Genomic DNA, 19,659 nt, shown 5'->3' with positions numbered 1-19,659 from the left:
ATTGGCTGAGTATGTCTACTCGTGCAAACTGGTCGGAACCTTCAACGTTTGCTTAAAGAAGCCTGTCAAGAGGCGAGGGTAGTCTTTATTCCTAAACCTTACGCAATACCAAAATCTTATCGCCCTATAAATTTAACCCCATTTTTACTCAAGACAATGGAACAGACGGTCGACACCATGATAAAGAGTAACATTTTCAACGATATGCTTAAATACAAACGGCATGCATACGTTAAAGATAGACCAGTGGAAACCGCATTTCAAAAGATAGTACATCATATAGACAGAACCTTCGAAATGCAGATGTATACACTCGCTGTATGCATCGATGTCGAAGGCGCTTTTAAGAACGTCAGCGCAGAGAAGCTGATTGTCGATAATCGAGAGAAGAAGTCAGAAGAAGATGAATGCTCTGAAAATCGATTAATCAGTAATCAACATTTTATGATCACTTTTGAATAAAAAGTAAAAGTAACAAGTGGTGAAGTGCTCGTCTGATCACGATTTATATTCTTTTTTTTTTTGAATTGTTTCATTGAAATAAATTGTTGACCGCCAACGTCGCAGTGTTTGAATTGAAATCTATTTCTTTTTTTTTTCGTTGAATAAACAACACGTAAGTATCTTCAGTATACTTGTGTTGTGTGTGTGCTTGTGCTTTGTAACTTAATTTTCGAATTGTTGTTTGTCGCGCCGTACAACAACAATATAATCTTGGTTCCTGAACTATCTTTAGTTTTCTGGAGCCTTATAAGTCCTTTCGCCTGGAATGGAACTTATACACTGATCCACTCCTTAGATGAGTTTCAGATGGACAGGTCTCTAAGGAACTGGGTTGACCACATGCTAAGGAATAGATGGATAAGCTGCGGACTACACGACGTCAAAATAAGAGACAAACGTGGACAACGAATACCACAGAGAGGGATCCCATTACCTCTGTTGTGGGTTACTACCATAAAGAGTCTACTAAGGACCTTAACCGAAGAGGGATTTTACCCAGCCCTGTGTAGCAGTCGTTATAATACTTTTAAGGAGAATGAAACCAAATCTACTTTGTAGACGGCTTTCAATATATCATATAACTGGGTCAGACTGAGAGATCTGAATGATAACCCGAAAAAACGGAACTATATCTATTTACTAGGAAAACGAAAGTGAGAAACTTCGAGGAACCAGTTTTCCTAAATAAGACAATACATATTTCTCGTAAAGTTAAATATCTAGAGTAATTCTGGATAGTAAACTTAAATGGAAAGACCATATTCAGGAAAGGGTTAACAAAGCACAAATATGTTGGTCAATAGGGGTTTAAACCTAGGACGGCAGATTGGCTATACAAAAACTTAATTAGACCTATCCTAACATACGCGGCTGTGATATTGTGGACACTTGTGGACAAAAAAAGCAATGTTAAGATATTGCAAAAATACCAAATAAAATTTGCCTAAGCATTAGCGGGCCAACGAGGACTACCCCGACTAGGGCTTTAGAGGCAATTTTTTACAAACAAAATAGAAACTCAAGTAAGGTATGAGATACACATCGCAGCTCCAAGGATAAAGGCAATGCGTGAGTGTATCGGAACAGACTACCAAACATACCACCAAATTATACTACGGGTTACGACGGATGAGTCTATAAATCAAATAGCATCGGACCGTATACCTGAAAAATTGAGGTAGCTTCATGTGAAGTATCAATACCGAACAGAAATACATATGTAGATCGATTCCCGCTTGAAGCTGTGGGTTTACGGACCAGGCTGTGCTGGGGGGAAGAACGGGACTGGGTCTCTATATCATGGAACCGGAAACAATAGTCTCCCTCAGACTGGCGAATCACAAAACGATCCTTCAGGCGAAAATCCGAGCGATAAAAGAATGTCTGAACTGGTTTGACACTCACACAAATCCTACCACTGCAAACATCCTAACGGATAACAAAACAGCCATTAAAGCTATAACAAACAAGTCAGTAAAATCTAGAACTGTCTTGAAATGTATAGAGTTTATAAACAATTGCTCCCAAAATGTTACGGATATGTGGCGCCACTCCCTCTTTTTACCCCCTTTTTCAACCTAACCTAACCTTTAGCGGGTTAAATTGACTATTGTGGGAAAAATATCCAAATTTAATTTTTGGTCCAAACTTTAAATTCGTAGCACGTAGTACGTAGTAAACACGTTTCCACCGGATCGACCATAACCCATTTCGTCCCGAGAATTTTTTTTTATTAATTTTTTAAGAAACAAGTAAAAAAGTATCGGTCGGCTTTGCCGACATAGATATACCCTCAGCCTAAGTGAACTGAAACTTTCATCTACGGTCAGATCGAATGTATTTAGGGTCTTTTCAGTATTTTGTGGCCTTTGTTTGGACCTTTGAACTTGCCGACGAAAATATGGATTAGGATTAAAGTTCAAAAGTGTTGCAGACGAGGTACTTAAAGGAATGGACCGACATAGTCCTTTATGGAAGTTGACCTTATTTTCGGAGTCATATCTTTTCGATAGATATCGCGCCCACTAGTCATTTCAGTAGGTCATCGTATAACTTATGGACCAGTATGCCAGGAAGCATGGAATTGTCCACGGAAAACATAGTACCGTTGTAAGCAGTACAACAACGAACAGCATCGGCATACATTTCCAAAGGATCTTCGAACAGACCTTAAACTGCACCTAAAAACAAATGTTGAACTTTTGTGGAGGAGGTACCCTAAGGTACCTCCATTTTAAAAGTTAAACTAAATTTGGATAAAATATAAGGAGTGCATACCATTTAAGTGACATTTTTGAAATATTCGGGGGAACTCCCGGAAGTTGTGGACCGGTATTGCCTATCTTCGAACTGAAAGTATGACAAAATATCAGGAAGGTCATATTTTGGACCAAATCGGTTAGTTCGAGAGTTATCGTGCTCTCCAGCCACTGCCTATGGTGCCATAGGGGTTTTTTACAACTTTCGGGCTGTTTTCTCAAGAAGTATTGACGAATGCAAGATGCTTCAAAAAAATCAAAGTGATTCGAGAGCAGGTCTTAAAGTGAATTTATCCAAAATTGTGTGTGGGAGGTACGCGAAGGGGTGGACAAATATAGTCCATATTCGAACCTGATTTATACCTGGTAGATGTATTAGAATGTGTAAAGTATGGACTAAATCGGTCACTGCCTTCAAGAGTTATCGTGTGAATAATTTTTCCGAACATTTCTGAACTTTTGTGGGGGAGGTACCTGCAGGAGTGGGCCGATATGGCTTATGTTTGAACTTAAACTATGTGTGGACAAAATATTAGGAAGAGACATTTTTGGACCAAATCGGTTGACCCGTTCGAGTGGTGTCTTGCGCTCTAACCACTACACACGGTGTCCAAGGGGTTTTTTGCATCTTTCAGGCTATTTTCTCAGAAAGTATTTACTTGCCCCGTAAAAGGTGTCAGTGAATGCAATTTGCTTCAACAAAAATCAAAGGGATTCGAGAGCAGGTCTTAAAGTGAACATATCCGAAATTTTGTGTGGGAGGTACCCGAAGGGGTGGACAAATATATATATATATATGATTTATACCTGTTAGATATATTAGGATGTGCAAAGTATGGTCCAAATCGGTCACTCCCTTCAAGAGTTTCGTGCGCACAATTTTTCCGAACATTTTGGAACTTTTGTGGCGGAGGCACCTGAAGGAGTGGACCGATATGACTATTGTTTGAACTTAAACTATGTGTGGACAAAATATTAGGAAGAGACATTTTTGGACCAAATCGGTTGATCCGTTCGAGAGGTGTCTTGCGCTCTAACCACTACACATGGTATCCAAGGGGTTTTTGCATCTTTCAGGCTATTTTCTCAGAAAGTATTAACTTGCCCCTTAAAAAAACGTGTACCATCGTAAAAGGTGTCAGTGAATGCAATTTGCTTCAACAAAAATCAAAGGGATTCGAGAGCAGGTCTTAAAGTGAACATATCCGAAATTTTGTGTGGGAGGTACCCGAAGGGGTGGACAAATATAGTCCATATTCGAACCTGATTTATAATATAAAAATAATTGTTCCACAAACATCCAATAAGGGACAAGGGAGACTTCTCTCATATCAATGAGTGCACCCCGATTCATATTAGCTCAATGATGGACCTACAGTTTATCGCCGAGTCCGAACGGCGTGTCTAAGACACCACTTTTGTAGAGAAGTTTTCCATGGCTGAAATACTCAGGAAATGTCGCCAACATTACTGAGGGGTATTTTGCCACCGTTGAAAAGTGTTTTGATGTTGTCTGGCCGGGGAATCGAACCCACGACCTTATGTGTGCAAGGCGGGTATGCGTACCATTGCACCACGGTGGCACCCGAACCTGATTTATACCTGGTAGATATATTAGAATGTGTAAAGTATGGACTAAATCGGTCACTGCCTTCAAGAGTTATCGTGTAAAGTATGGACTAAATCGGTCACTCCCTTCAAGAGTTATCGTGGTACCTGAAGGCTTATGTTTGAACTTAAACTATGTGTGGACAAAATATTACGAAGACCAATTTTTGGACCAAATCGGTTGATCCGTTCGAGAGGTGTCTTGCGCTCCAACCCCTACACACGGTGTCCCAGGGGTTTTTTGCATCTTTCAGGCTATTTTCTCAGGAAGTATGGACTTGCTCCTAATGAGACATGTTTCGTCGTAATCGGGGCAGTGAATGCAAGTTGCTACAACCAAAATAAAAGATATTCGAGAACAGGTCCTAAACTGAACTTTTCCGAAATTTTGTGTGGATGTACCCGAAGGAGTGGACCGATTGAGTCCACACTAGAACCTCATCTAAGTCTGGTAGAAATTTCACGATGTGCAGTAACCGTACTTCCTTCAAGAATTATCGTGCGCACAAATTTTCCGACCATTTCCAAAATTTTGTGGGGGAGGTACCGGAAGGAGTCAACCGATATAACCCATCTTCGAACTTAAAATAAGTTTGGACAAAATATTACGAAAGCCAAATTTTGGACCAAATGGGCTCATCCGTTCGAGAGTTATCGTGCGCACTAGCCAGACAGACAGACGGACGGACATGGCTTAATCAACTACAAATTGTCTGAAACGGATTTCGTCCAAACATACTTGGGGTCTGAAACCATTATTTCGATGAGGCACACATTTTGCCCGTATGAATGTGTATATATATATCCTCGTTAGCATAAAAACTGGGGGTATAAAAATACTTTTTTCGGTAATTAGTACCAGTTGATGTCAAAAATCTACTAAAAATCCGATTTTTCGTGTTCGTTTCTGAGAAGTAAAACAAATTTGATTTATTTGCTGGTTTATTGATTTATTTTAGCATATTATTTTTGCATATGATAGCCTATAAAACTTTTCCCCGGAAATGTTTCAGTACGGGTCCACGTTTTGGATTACCTCTCGCAGAAATGTACCGCCCGCTTTCGGGATTTTTCAGAGAATTAGCTGCATTATCCTACAGAAACGATTGTAATTTAATACATATTTGGTATTCTTTGGGGGCTACTAAACTTTCTTCCAGGAAATTGTCAGCACTGTTTTACATAGCCTCAGTAGAACGGTACAGCCCGATGTTAGCACATATGTAAAGTCGCACTTTTGCATGTAAGTCATGCTCTCAATATTTTGTGAAACGGTTACAAATATATTCGCAATATTTCCCCACGATTACTTTTTAAATTTGATTATTGTAATAATTTTGTAAAATTAATTTTCAAAGTATCCAAAAATGTAGGTTTCAAAAATGTACCCCTACCATCGAGGGGGAGGGGGAGTTTTCAAGGAAAGATTTTTTTTATTTGCTGACAAATGACACTTAATATATACACTAAAACCTGTTTAAATTTTTACCTTTTTCATCCATAAATATTTTTTTGAAAAAAGGTGATTTTACTGTTCGAAAATTCGAACACCAAGTACGAAATGGGTTAACGAATATACTTAGAATTGACTTGAAATTCTGAAAGCACTCTTGACCACTAAAGTATATCAAAAGTAAAGTATCGAAAATTTTCTTATATCATATAGTCAACTGTCTTCACTTCTTTAAATTGATTATCTAAAGTAGCTCCAAAACGAAAAAAAATAGTTTCACATTTTAAATTAAGTTTATGGTTTCAATTGAAACAGAAAAATAGCTGGAAATGTTGCTTTGTGTCTGTGTGTGTTTGATATGTGTTATTTGTGTATATGAATGATATGTATGTTTTTATATTATTGTCATTATTAACGAAGCGGAAATAATTTATAATCATTTGCCGTTTTATCCTTTGAGACGTTATGGTGTTATAACACTTTACCGTAAGTCTTCACACAAAGCGTGTGTGTCGTGCTGTGATTCATCACTTTTGGCCTAACATTATGTGTATATTTGAACAAAAGAAAACGGAAAAATAAATTAAATTAGTCTCCTGTTGCTATTCGCCATTATGATGGCCGGATATGACTGTCAATTTTACGTTGTCCACCTTAACAAAAGCCATGCGAATCCACTGCAATATATTATTATGCACAGTGTGGGTTTGGCCACCCATGCTGGAATAAAATGAAAAATAAAAAAGGAAAATATTTGTAAGTTATTTGAATTTAAAGTTAGGGTGTACTTTAAATTTGTAACAAATAAAAAAAAAAAAAACAAAATAATAGTATCCCATGCTGGGTGACACATGTTGCCGCTTTTCTAGATACCTCTAAGTTTTCTCACTTATATTTCAACAGTGAAATTCTATTATGTGTTAGCAAAAATACAAAAGACTATTTAAATTTTTATTTGAAGAATGAACCACTGCTCATTAAGTTTTTTTAGAAGCACAGACCCAGCAACTTGGGCAGTTAAAACCGCAACAAAATCCGCCACCCATTCCTGGTTTTCGTGGGACACCATCATCCACATACGAGTTATAAAACAAAACACAAAACTAAAAAAAATGTACCTGATGAATCTTCTAAGTGATTTGGTGGAAGTTCTGTATAAGACATACTCTTTCCTATCGCCAGCAAACCTTTACGTTCCACCGAACTACTAGGTGAACCATAACTTTGCAGATTATTACCCGCTAATGACGGCACTAGTGATGTTGCACCTTGCAAAGCGGGCGATGTGGAATCGCTTGTACCGAGTAATTCATTCTTCAGTGAATGAACATCAGTTTGTAATGACTTCAGAGAATCATTACGTATCGGTATAATGTTGTCTGTGGAAAAGATAAAAACAATCAAATTTAATTTCCGATTAACAATTTGATAATGAAGTTTTTTTAAATAATAATAATTGATTTGAAAGGTTTACTTACTTTCTCTCGTGTCTATTGTGGAATGCGTCACCTGCTTAGAAGGTGTTGATGGAAGTGGAATTTCTGAAAAAAATCAAAAAATAATAAAAGTGATTAGGAATTATTTTAAAAATTTGTTCGAATATAATTATACGTTAATTCTTGTAATAATTATTTTTGACCTTTGGACTTTTAATATCTTTTTGTTTTTTCTGCATTATTAACATTCCTGCAGAAAATCGTATAAACTTTAAAACAGATACCGAAAACTGTGTGCAAATATAGAGGAGCACAATTGAAAAACACCAAAAAGTTAGTCGATTTCTGAACTCAAACAAGAGCAAGAAGTATGTGGTGCTAAGAAAGAAATAACAATGTAATTATTCAAATGTGAAATGTTTTTTGCTATATATTTATATAAATTTTCTGTTGTTTTCTTTTTTAAAAGTGAAAATGCCCTGATGATGATCATAGAATATGATCGAAATATTGGCAAAAATATAAATATAAAAATCAAAACAAAACTTTGTTTTAATTTTTCTCTGACCTCGAGCCAAATCAATAAAACAAAAAGATATTATACGTTAATTATATTTATAATATCAGTTATTGATCATAAATAAAAATGAATATTTTTTTTCTATTTCGCTTACAAATATGGCAATCAAGATAGAACTCGCAATATTTAAAATAGTCTCAAATAATTTGGAACAAAAATTTACGTTATTCCTGTTACTAATGTTTGGTATTGAAATTTATTATATTGGTTCATGGGGCTATATCAACCCCATAAAAACTCACCGTCAGATATTCTATATTTAAATTATATCCACTGGGGTAATACATTTTTTATAACCTTATATCCCTGTAAGATATTTTGATGCATTTGTATGTGTAGACCTAACGAAAAGAGTTTCTTTTATGGATATATAACAGAATCACTTTTTCAGTGGATTTATGCATGTCCGCCCATCCGTCAGTCCGTTGGCAACGAACAGGTCGCATTCATAGTACAAGTCGGCCAAAAATTGGGGAAGATATTTTTAGCCCTAGAACTAGAACTCTATTGCTTTTGGTGAGAATCGGTTCATTTTTGTATATACATAGCTCCCAAATATATTTTCGTTCGATTTGAGGTATTGGATGCACCATCTGTAAAATTTTGATGAGATATAAAAATTGTGACTGAATTTGTACTAGAACTAAGTTTCCCAAATTATTTTGAAATCGGTGTAAATTTGGGTGCCCGGACATAACTCCCAACGATTATTTCTTTGAATGTAAGCGGAATTATACATTTGAAAAGGTCTAAGTGCCAACTAATGGGTGCCACCGGGGTACAATGGTATGCACACCCACCTTGCACGCTGAAGGTCGTGGGTTCGATTCCCCTGCCAGGCAACATCAACCCTGTTTCAGTAATGTTGGCGACATTTCCTGAGTATTTCAGCCATTTAAAACTTCTCTGCAAGTGGTGTCGTAGGACAAGACGTTCGGACTCGGCGAAGTATCCACAAAATCCTCCTGATTTCATAAAATTATTTGAAAACGAAATTATGTCAGTAGCAGTTCAGAGAATTTTTACCATACTACGTAATTCGACGAAGACATTTTGTATACATCGTATTTTTTTTTTAAATTTTTCAATATAGACATGTTAATAAAATTTTTTCTTAATTTAGAGTAGTAATCAAAAATATTTTTTTTCTCAATGGAGCGATTTTCAATGTATTTTCATATTTTTACAAAATCTTTGTATTTCTTTAATTGTGAAAATATTTGTTAAGAAAATTGCGCGATTGTTTTCAAAAATATTTTCGCCTGCAGCGCTATTCGCTTTTCAGAAAGTATTTGCTCATTTTTACAAAAACTTTTTTCTTAAATAGTGAAAATATTTTTGTAAAAATCGCGCGATTTTTTTCAAAAATATTTTTGCCTGCGGCGCTTTTTTTCTAGAATGTATTTGAATATTTTTACAAAAACTTTTTATCAAAAATATTTTCTCCTGGGCGCTTTTTATTTTCTTAAATTGTGAAAATATTTGTATAAAAAATCGCGCGATTTTTTCAAAAATATTTTTGCCTGCCGCACTTTTGGTTTTTCTGAAAGGATTTGTGGAAATATTTTTGTAAAAAGCGCCGCAGGCGCTTTTATTTTCTTAAATAGTGAACATAATTTTGTAAAAATCGCACGATGCTTTTAAAAAATATTTTCGCCTATTGAGCTTTTCGTTTTTCAGAAAGTATTTGCAAATTTTAAGAAAAACTTTTTTATTTTGTTACTTTATATTTTCCTGCAGGCAGAATTTTTCATTGTAAATAAGTTTGAAGGCAAATTTTGAATATAGTTCGATTTGTGTTGTATCCCAAAATCGTTTTGGGAGTTATGTCTATTGGTAGTTATGTCACTGCACCGAAAATTTGCATATACTTCCATATGTATTTTCGGACGATTTTAGATATTTTACGACGCAAACATAATTTCGTCTAAATTATATTGAAATCGTGGTGGTGTAGGGTATCATATATCGCCGGACTTTCAACCTTTCCTTACTGGTGTACTTTTTTTATTTTATGAAGTCACAGTAAGCAGATATATGTTTGATAATAATAATAATCGAACACACAATAAAGTTAAATATTCATTCACATTGTCCGTGGAGATTGTACATCTCCGTTACAGGTTGTCCTTCTGTAGTCACCATGCTTCCTTTGTCTCACACTAACCTTTAGGTAAGGGTGCTTAAAGTTGAGCACAATTGCTCATCAGATCCCGATGAACTTAAGCGTTCGAGGATTCCACCACGCCTGAAGTTTAGCCGGTAATCACGCTTGTTGTATCGGCAGCAATTATCACAATTGATACCAACAAGGTTAACTTATCTAACACATTCGGTTGAGCTTTCCCATCTTCCAAGCTGGTAATAATCAAATTTATGTTTTTTCTGCACTGCCCGTAGTCTACCAGAGGTTTTGTAAATTTTGCACAAATGGCTTGATCACATATGCAGGATGTTAAGTTTTTTACTACATTGGTTTTAAGCTCTGTACCAGTTAGATCGATCCCCTCTCTTTGTCTCTTGCCATTGTATGGTAGAAATTTGAAGCGTCCAATAACATGGTTTATCAGGACATGCGACTCCGTTCACTCAATGGTGTTTAAATAATTGCCCATTACTTAGTTTTGATGGCTCTTGTAACTGAACTAAGTTCTTTGGCAAAATTTCCTACTTTTTCTTCGAGTTGCAGGAGCGTTGTGAATAGTATGAACGTTATTTTAGTCGTTAATAGGCAAACGTTCTTTCGTTCGTTCTACAGAAAATATTTTTGAGAAAAAAATCTAAAATATCTTCTTTTATACGACCAACACTGTGCCTAATAAAAATACTGGTTTCCGACCCCAAGTATATTTAGACGAAATCCGTTTCAGACAATGTGGAGTCGAGTTCCCCCTGCCTATCTGACTGAATGGTGCCCAATATAACTCCCGAACAGATCAAACGATTTGATCCAAACTTTGTACCTCCCATTATTTTGTCCAAAAATAGATCAAGTACGAAGATGGGTTAAATTACATACGTCCACTCTTTCCAAAAAAGTTCAATTTTGTTTTTTTTTTTAATTTTTTGATCGGTAACTTTTGAGGAGAGTAAGGGTTTTGGTGGAAACGCTGCACATTTTCATCATAAAATTTATTCCAAACCTACACCAAGTTCCTAAAAGATGTATATCGCACAACTCCTTCCTGTACCTCCCTCTCGTACGTTTAAAATTTTCGCTTAAGTTATGTTTAAGGTTTGTTCGTGGATTATTTTGACAAAAAGCTCCAACAATCCTACGATGACCAACTAAAATGGCGACAGACATAGCCCGCGTCGAAGTCGTTAGGACTATTGCCGTCTTCCTGAATATGGAAGGAGCCTTCAACAACATCAAAACATTAGCAATGGAACAAGCTCGAGATAACTTCTCACTACAACTCCCGAACGAATCAAGCAATTTGGTCCTGCAATGGAACAAGCTCTAGATAATTTCGTTGTGAAACCATTCTTTAGTTGCTGGGTAGTAACCATGCTGTAAAGTAGAGTCAATGAGGCTACTCTCGGAAATATCATCTAAGGAGGTAGATCGAGAACTCTACAGAATGTGGTGATTTCGCCATTGCTTTGTCTCCTTGTTATTAACGAAATCCTAATATACAATCTTATACTTGTCTCTGCTTTGTTTTCGTCCATGTTGAGTGATATCATAAACTGAGGCTTAAAATCACTGAGATGAGACCATTCACTACAAAAACCAAATATGCACTCCCGGCTACAACGTTTACGAGATCAAGAAATATCCCTTGCAGATCACCCGAAATATTTAAGCGTCATCCTATACCCAAAACTGTCTTAGAAACGTAACATGGAACATCGTACTCATAAAACAACCGTTGCACACTGCAAATATCGTAAAATATTTGGGAGCTGTTGGGGCCTTAAACCCAAAATGGTGGTATGAATGTACTCCAGCATAATTCTCATGTATGGAGCATTCATGTGGTGGCCAATAGTGGCAAAGAAAAAGTACAGACAAATCTATACAATATACAACGATCCTCATGCATCTGGGTGACAGGGGCAATAATGCATATTCTGTTAATATATGTATATACACATCGAAGCACATGCGGCTTGTAATGCTGCAAGGCTACGTGGTCTAAGAATGTGGAGAACGAGAGCGGTAACAATGAATTCCGATTGCTACAGTCATGCAATGACCTTTAGAATTCAAATTTCCGAGTAGGAAAGAATGGAATAATGAGACCCGCCGGATCGGGTATCCTCTCGAAAGAAGCAAACATATCTACATCTACAAAGCTATCTGAGGATGTAGTGGTTTTCAGGCGTAGAGAACAGCATTGCATACCAAACTCAAAAGGAAATTTTGTCGAACGTCAAGCGGCACTCCTAGCATTAAAATCAAATGCTGTCATATCAAAGCTACCCAGCAAAATGTTTGTAGCCAAAGAAGTAGTTGAATCATGAGTGCAAGTGATTTCGGACTACATCTTTTTACGTGAAAGAAGTCATGATTTTTACAAGGGCATGGTGCAGTGAAGATACTGTCTAATTTGCTTCTTAAGCACACATTTTGCATTAGTTCTTTGTAGTGAATAAATATACATTCCATGGAATGTATTTTGAATTGATTTTTCGATTAATTTAAAAATTGATTCGCAAGCATGCATTTTGAGGATATGGGAGAATTTAACATTTATTAAGCGTGGATTTTTCACTGATTTGAGACCTCAGGGCCATTTGGAAAAAGTATTTAAAAGAGTTGTGGTAACTTCTAGTTAATATTTATGGCCTATTTCTCTAGTTTCGTTCAAATGACTGCCAAACTCATGTTTTTGTAGAACTATTTGTTTGACCTGTTTATCGATACAGAGTCGGCGAAAAAGGGAACTGATGAAGTTGTTTGGTGACAACTGAAACTATAGTATTCCCTACCCTTCGCCCGCAACTAATCAATTTCATATCCACTTTAAAATATTTTGTTGTTATTCAAACAATTGAATTACAAGAAAATATGGACTCAAGCTGAAATAAACACAAAGATGAAAAAAAACAGTAGTTTGATAATAGTTCGATAGTCTTAATGAAATTGAAATGTAATGAATATGAAACAATGGAATATCTCAAATAAATCATTTTAAAAAGCGACTGAGTGCAAATAAAAATCAAATTCTTTTATTCTAGAAAGTTAGTTTTTATTACTCAAAAATACTCAAAAACTTCTTAAAACGCTTCTTGCATAGAGTCATGCAAAATAGGTGATAAACATCTAAAATTGATTGCATCCTAGCTGCACCATGCCCTTGTAAAAGTCATGACTTCTTTCACCTAAAAAGGCATAGACACTTGCACTCATGATTCAACTACTTTTTTGGCTACAAACAAATATGCAGTCTGACAATAGGTGTGTCTTTTTACGTGATAATTTGTAATAATTATTACGAAATGTTACTAAATGCTGTATTTTTACACAAAAGTTCTGTAAAAGAGAGCGAAGTGAGAGAACAATTTTGAGAGTTGTTTACTGAGAAATTGCTAAAAATTACTGAAAGAATTTTTCCCAGCAACATTTAGCAAGTTCGATCAGCTGTTTTTTAATCGTCTGCTAATGGTCAGCTGCTCAATGTTTATCTTATTTTTGTGGAAAAATACTACAAGTATTACAATTCAGCTATATTTACTGATTATTTTATTAATATATTAATTATTTTTTTAATTATTTTGCTTAAAATTCAGAAACTTTTTCATTGCTTTGGAGTTAGTTTTTTTATGCATTGGCGTCAACTGTTATCTTGCTAAAGTTTACTAAATGCTGTCTTTTTACTTTTTTCTCTATTTTCGTATCAAAGAGTAAAATCTCTCTTACTCTCTGAAAACAAGTTACTGAATAATTATTACTGAAAAAGTAAAAAGACACAACTATGTCTTGCACCTATGATTAGCTTGTGTCTTTTTACGTGATTATTAGTAATAATTATTACAAATGTTTCAAATTTTGACAGTTGTATAAAGGAAAAGTTGCTGAAAAACTGTTTCAGCAACATTTAGTAAGACACACCAATTATCTGTTTGGATACAAAAATTTTGCTGAGTAATTAAAATACCATAAAATAAATTGTTTCTTGTGTTTTTAAGAATTTTATTTCCAAAAAATTATTATAAATGTAAACATTGTTAAATGTGAAAATTTTATGAAATGGATTCAAATCGAACATTGTCAAAATGTGAAGAACGGAATGCATTTTTCTTGACTCTGTGTGGACTGCTTCTAAAAAAGCTATTCAATCACTACTTCACATAGAACAACTTCAAATAAATTTTGCTGGGTAGTGAAAGAATATAAAGGAGAACTTGATAAGTTAGGGCGTGTAACTAGAGTAGTCCTTACATGTATCCAAGGTTATAAGGGACTTCTTGGTAACCACAGCGCGCATGATCCTCCTTTAACGAACTTCCATGGACGTCAGACACAACAACAATTAAAATAGTTAAATGGAATGGAATGGAAAATATCAAAGTCTACATGGCCACATTACAACATCAAACGTACATAGTTTCTGAATAGCCAAAATCGGCGGTACCTGGAAAGGGAATGCGGTGGTAGGCGGTCACTGAGCTATTGGTAACCGTGTACAACGACCAAGTCTACTTTATTACTGTTACGGAATTAGGTTTTGAACTAAATCCCGTGTAGTCGTTGTTTTATTCCCCAGTACTATTTGTACCAAATAAAACAGGGTTCGTTCTGGATTACGATTCTACAATGCTTTATTGCCGTTATTCACTTCAGTTATTTACACAAGACTTTATTTCTCTACTAGCACACAGCTAACTCTCCAGTAAGCACAAAGACTCACTCTATTCAGGTTAGTTCTTTACTCTTTTGTTTACACTTATAGTTTAAAGCTCGCGGTTGATTATTCACAACTAACTCACAGTTTTTCCTTTCCCGTATTTATATGTGCCCGCTGTTACATAGACTGTTCTAGTCTCCTTGATCTAGGAGCTTCTACAATGTTTAGGCGAACTGCTAACCAATTGGCAAATACACACATGTACGCACATACAAACTGACCGGTGAGTGTTTACAACTAGTAATGGGGCTGTTCAAGTAAACAAGGGAGAGGAGAAGGGGTTACAATGAAGAAGCATAATCGAAAAGTCAAAGTAAAATTTACTTTGACTATTCTTCCAAACATACTTGGGGTCTAAAACCATTATTTCGATGAGACACATTTTGCCCGTATGAAAGTGTATATACCCTCGTTAGCATAAATGCTGAGGGTATAAAAAAAAAAAAATATTTCAAAACTGAAAAAATTTAAATAAATGAAGTATTAATTATATTTAATTTTAATAAAATTTATTTCAATTTCATTTCCTCTAATTTAATTCAATTTATCTAAATTTAATTCGTTTAGAAACTTTTCTTGAAATACAATACGACATTTATAATTTAATTAAATTCATATAATTTAAATTTAAACTCTAACAGTTTTTCTTATATTTATAAAAACCCTTTTATTTTCCCCTGAAATTAAAAAAAAAATTGTTTTGTTAAAGTAATAACATGCATATACTATTTTCTTTAACATGAAGGGAATATATAAGATACTTTTTTATTTTTGTGTGGAATATCAATCCTGCATTTTGATTTATTTAATTTACTTCTATTTACTTTGTCTATATCATGTTTCTCAAATCCATTATTCTTTTTTACCTAAAACTTAAGACATCATTCGTCTTTATTGTTCACAAGCATTGTATATATTCCAACGGAAATGCAACCCACAATTTTTCCCAGTGCCTTTTTGTTTTCTCTCCCGCTCTCACGTGCATTTTCATTTTGCTCACTCCTGATTTTAATGAACTGAATGCTTAATGAAATTTACATTACAATTCAAATTCTTATATTAACAGAAATTGGTCTAAATTAACTTAAACCTACAAGTTACATTCGTAACATTACGAAAGAGCAGAAACGAAGAAGAGATTTTTCGTACCGAAACTAGAGTGTTTCGGCCAGCGGCTGCCAATCCAGCATTAAACATATGTTTATACGTAGGTTTCTTACATTACATTTTATCAGCAAATATTCACATTACATTTTTTACCCCCACTTATTACATCAATAATAAACTATTTTTATCTACTTACCGTAAACTCTTATTGATCCTTCCGTTTCTCCTAGGGAATTCTTTGATATACATCGATAATTGCCAAAATCGCCATACTGTAGATTTCTTATTGTCAGTTTCATATGAGCTCTAAAAGTGGAATTAAGTAAATAAAACACAAAATATAAAGTAGATTATTTTTTTAATATGTGTAGCTGGCTTCTCAAATATGCTGGGAAAATATTTGTAATGCAAACTATTTAAAACACTAAAGTTATTTAAAAGAATGTTCAGTTTTTTTCCATAAAAATGTAGTATAAAAGTTGTTGATATTTCTCACATATAGATGTAAGTATTCCCACCTCCTTATTTTATTTTGCTATCACGACAATCACGTGACAATTTTTCAACAGCGCAAAATTCTCCATAGTGTGGCTGTCTCAGAAAAATAATGGGTGGCATCGCAATTAAATTTATTTCAATTTAAGTAATTACTAATTTTAAAAGTTTTTGCCTTTTTAGGGGCGAAGGCCATTATTTGTGAGATTTAATTAATTTAATTAATCGAGCTTTTTATGACCTAATAGAAGGGGGACAAATGAGTCGTCTTTGGAAATAAAAAGCTGCAATTTGAACTTCACAAATGCAAAATTTGCAATCTTGGATGTATAAATAGGAGCTCCAAATGGCGAAAATTGTCTAGCAACAACAACACATTAATATGCCTGATGATGTTAGCCTAACCAGCTAACGAAACGATCGTCGCATAGTGGTTGATGTGTGTGTGTGTAGGACTTCGCTAGATATCAATTTTTCAATGTAATCTCCTTAGGTCATAAAAAACTCGATTAATTAAATTAATTACTAATTTTATTAAAATTTCTTATAAGTGACGGGCGTGTCTATTACTCCGAAATTTATGCACGCCTTAAACTTCTGAAAATATCTAAAAGTCTTTAAAACATTTTAGAAGTGTTGGAATTTGCTTATGTCCCACACGTTTTGTTTGTTTGTTTGTCTATTATACATTACCAGTTAGTTGTCTTCCTCATACCCTTCCCTCTTCTGACTATTATTCATTTCCTAACATAACGAACAAAAATAAAACTTTTAAAAGTCTCTTAAGACATCTTTGACAGTTTTTGCTGCTCCAGACTATTTGCCACAAAGAATGTTCTGCCGTTGTTCAACACACCCGCTGAAGAAAATTACACAAGTCGGGTCTATAAAGTCATAGACTTTATTCCATGTGAGATATCAAAGTTTTCAATTCGCAATATGACAATATTGTTTTTGTTGTTTAACATACTTTTCAAATTTACACTATGATGAAGAGTTACAGTCATGGGTCGGTGAATTAGTACACAAATATTTTATAGGACGTAAATATGAATGTGGCATAACAATAGGTCTGTCTGGTTACTCAAAAGTTTGCAACAATTTGTACAATTTTTTAATGAAAGTTGTTTATTAACACGGTATGCTCTACAGCACTTTTTATGCGGTTGGTAGCAGACTTATGCCTCTGTGGTTTGTACACACCGTCTTGGCTCCTTTCTTGTGTACGGGACATAGAACCTAATGTTCCTATCGTTGGGTATGCTTTCCTCTGCTAAATTTCGGCATTTAATTGATGCTTTCTCCTTATCAGCATTTCGCAAGATATTTCCCCTCACAATTTTAGCATTAAAACTTCCTCGAACAATCTTATGCTTCATTTCATGGCAGTTGTAAGAAAGTGCATAATCGTTTGTGATTTTTACGTCTTCCCGGTTCCATCGCACTTCCTGCAGGGCGTTAATATCAGCTTTGTTCTTACCAAGTACATTCGCCAGTTCGCAAACTGCACCAGCTCTGTAGAGAGCCCTGACAGCTGAAGATTCAAAGATCAAGGTCCTTAAAAGTTTGCGGGGGTCGTCTTTATTTTCCTTTGTTTTTTCATAGTAGAATGCTTTTTTGTGGGGGAGGGTCACTAACCCGACTCCCAAATCCAAGTTTTTTTTATCGTTACTTCGTCTTCTCATACAGATGCCCCACTAATGACCATGCAGGCACCCTATCACAGTACCCAGGGCGGAGTTCCGACAGGAAAAAGATGTTTACATTGATGAAATAGGAATTTAGTCTTTCACAAATGATCTTAGAAAAGGTACTCGGAGCCAATATTGTATTATCAACATCATAGGTTACTATCTCAATGCTTCCTAGTAGGGGTGAAATACAGGAAAGGTGGAGGTAAAACAATTTTGGAGATATCACCCCACCTATTTCACTCTACGGGGCTTTGACTTCCTGTTTCTATATGCCACGTACGATAAATGTCCCCACATATAATTGAGTATTGTGATGATACTTTCAGCGATTTTTGATGAGTCGAGAGCCACAAACCCTATCGTATAAGCTTACGGAACGCATGCTGATGAACAGCAATTGGTTTCAGAAGCGTCTTCAGTTTCCCGACTTCGGACACAATGCGGGTGACTATCGAAACGTTGAGGTCTTTTGGAGAAATACTCAACTTCCGGAACATTCAGCTGCTTGAGCATTCAGATTCTGTAAATGCCCCACACTTTGGGTGATGTAGCGTTCTTAATGGTATTTGTACACCATCCACTGCAAGTTGTGGTGGTAAAGCTTCGACAGAAGCAGATCTAATGCGATGTAGTACTTTTTTCACCCTGTCACTTCAGTGGCTCTCGGTAAATTGTCGATTAAACCAACTGGGGCAACTCTTCATAACAGTCACTGTAACATAGCCAAATATAACTGAGGATTATTCTCCCCCCCCCCCCTCTTGTTTCGCTTATGATCACCGACCAAGCAATTTACCTCCAGTGTCAGCTCCCTGACCCAGGAGTTGGCTCGACAAAGCTCAACACCTTTACCTGTTATTCCCGCCTCTGACCGCCTTCGGTCCGAACTCTGTCCGACTAGTCTGACGAACTTTTTCCCGTCCTCTCTCTCCCTCTCTGAAAGGAATTTTAATATTTTCCCTTGTGCTGCTTTGGCAAAATTAAGTGTAAATTGTACAGGAGTTGGCTCGACAAAGCTCAACAAAGCTGCTTTAAAATTTGGTCTCACTTGGGTATTAGACCAGCAGGCATACAGCGATCGGCTACATCAGCGGTAATGTCCCGAAACATCCCTTTTGCTACCCGATTCAGATGTACAATTCTCTGAAGCGGTCCCATGATTGACGAAAGTGCAGCGTTCGGAGGTGACGAAGTTAAGCGAGCTGCTGATGGAGACAATTAAAGGGAGATCATAACGCGATGGTTACTTCTGGCGAACAGTGGCACTCTCCACAAAGGCGTCCTCGTTTACCGTGCAAAACATAGATCTGTCAATCTACTCAGTCAGTGCTATAGCCCTCCGGTCATGACCTAAATCCCTACACCACAATTCATTATGAGAATTAAAGTCCCCTAAGACCAGTGGGTTATGACTTTCAAAAGGCGGGCTTGTAACCTAGAGTACAGCTGTTTATCGGCAGGATAAATATGTTAAACAATTTTCCTCGACAGTTCCACACCTGATTGCTACCCTTCTACATTCTATGTAGGGGGCTTAAGAGCCAGGCCCTAGCGAGATATGTATGTATTGAACACACTGGTACAACGGGAATGCTACCGCCCCCACTTTCTCTTCTTGTGCGGTTCCTCCTCAATAAGTTGGAGCCATAAAAACTCTGTATACTGCA

General features: G+C 35.9%; 1 protein-coding gene across 3 annotated transcripts in view; it reads right to left on the bottom strand.

The window, feature by feature from the left end:
• Window positions 1-585: 585 nt before the first annotated feature.
• Window positions 586-19,659, bottom strand: part of LOC141402635 (lachesin-like) — a 422,330-nt gene continuing 403,256 nt past the window's right edge. For all 3 annotated transcript variants that reach the window (XM_073984311.1, XM_073984313.1, XM_073984312.1), the window contains 4 exons: window positions 16,000-16,109; window positions 7,302-7,364; window positions 6,942-7,202; window positions 586-6,543 (listed from right to left, as the gene is read on the bottom strand). In XM_073984311.1, the coding sequence (XP_073840412.1) occupies window positions 6,464-6,543; window positions 6,942-7,202; window positions 7,302-7,364; window positions 16,000-16,109 (514 nt within the window). In that variant the 3' untranslated portion in view covers window positions 586-6,463. The remainder of the gene's footprint in view (window positions 6,544-6,941; window positions 7,203-7,301; window positions 7,365-15,999; window positions 16,110-19,659) is intronic.

This window comes from Musca autumnalis, unplaced genomic scaffold, assembly GCF_047663935.1.
Source record: "Musca autumnalis isolate F117 unplaced genomic scaffold, ASM4766393v1 scaffold_4, whole genome shotgun sequence".
Lineage (NCBI taxonomy): Eukaryota > Metazoa > Arthropoda > Insecta > Diptera > Muscidae > Musca > Musca autumnalis.
Note: the sequence above shows the minus strand (reverse complement) of the source record. Positions and strands in the feature narration are given on the sequence as shown.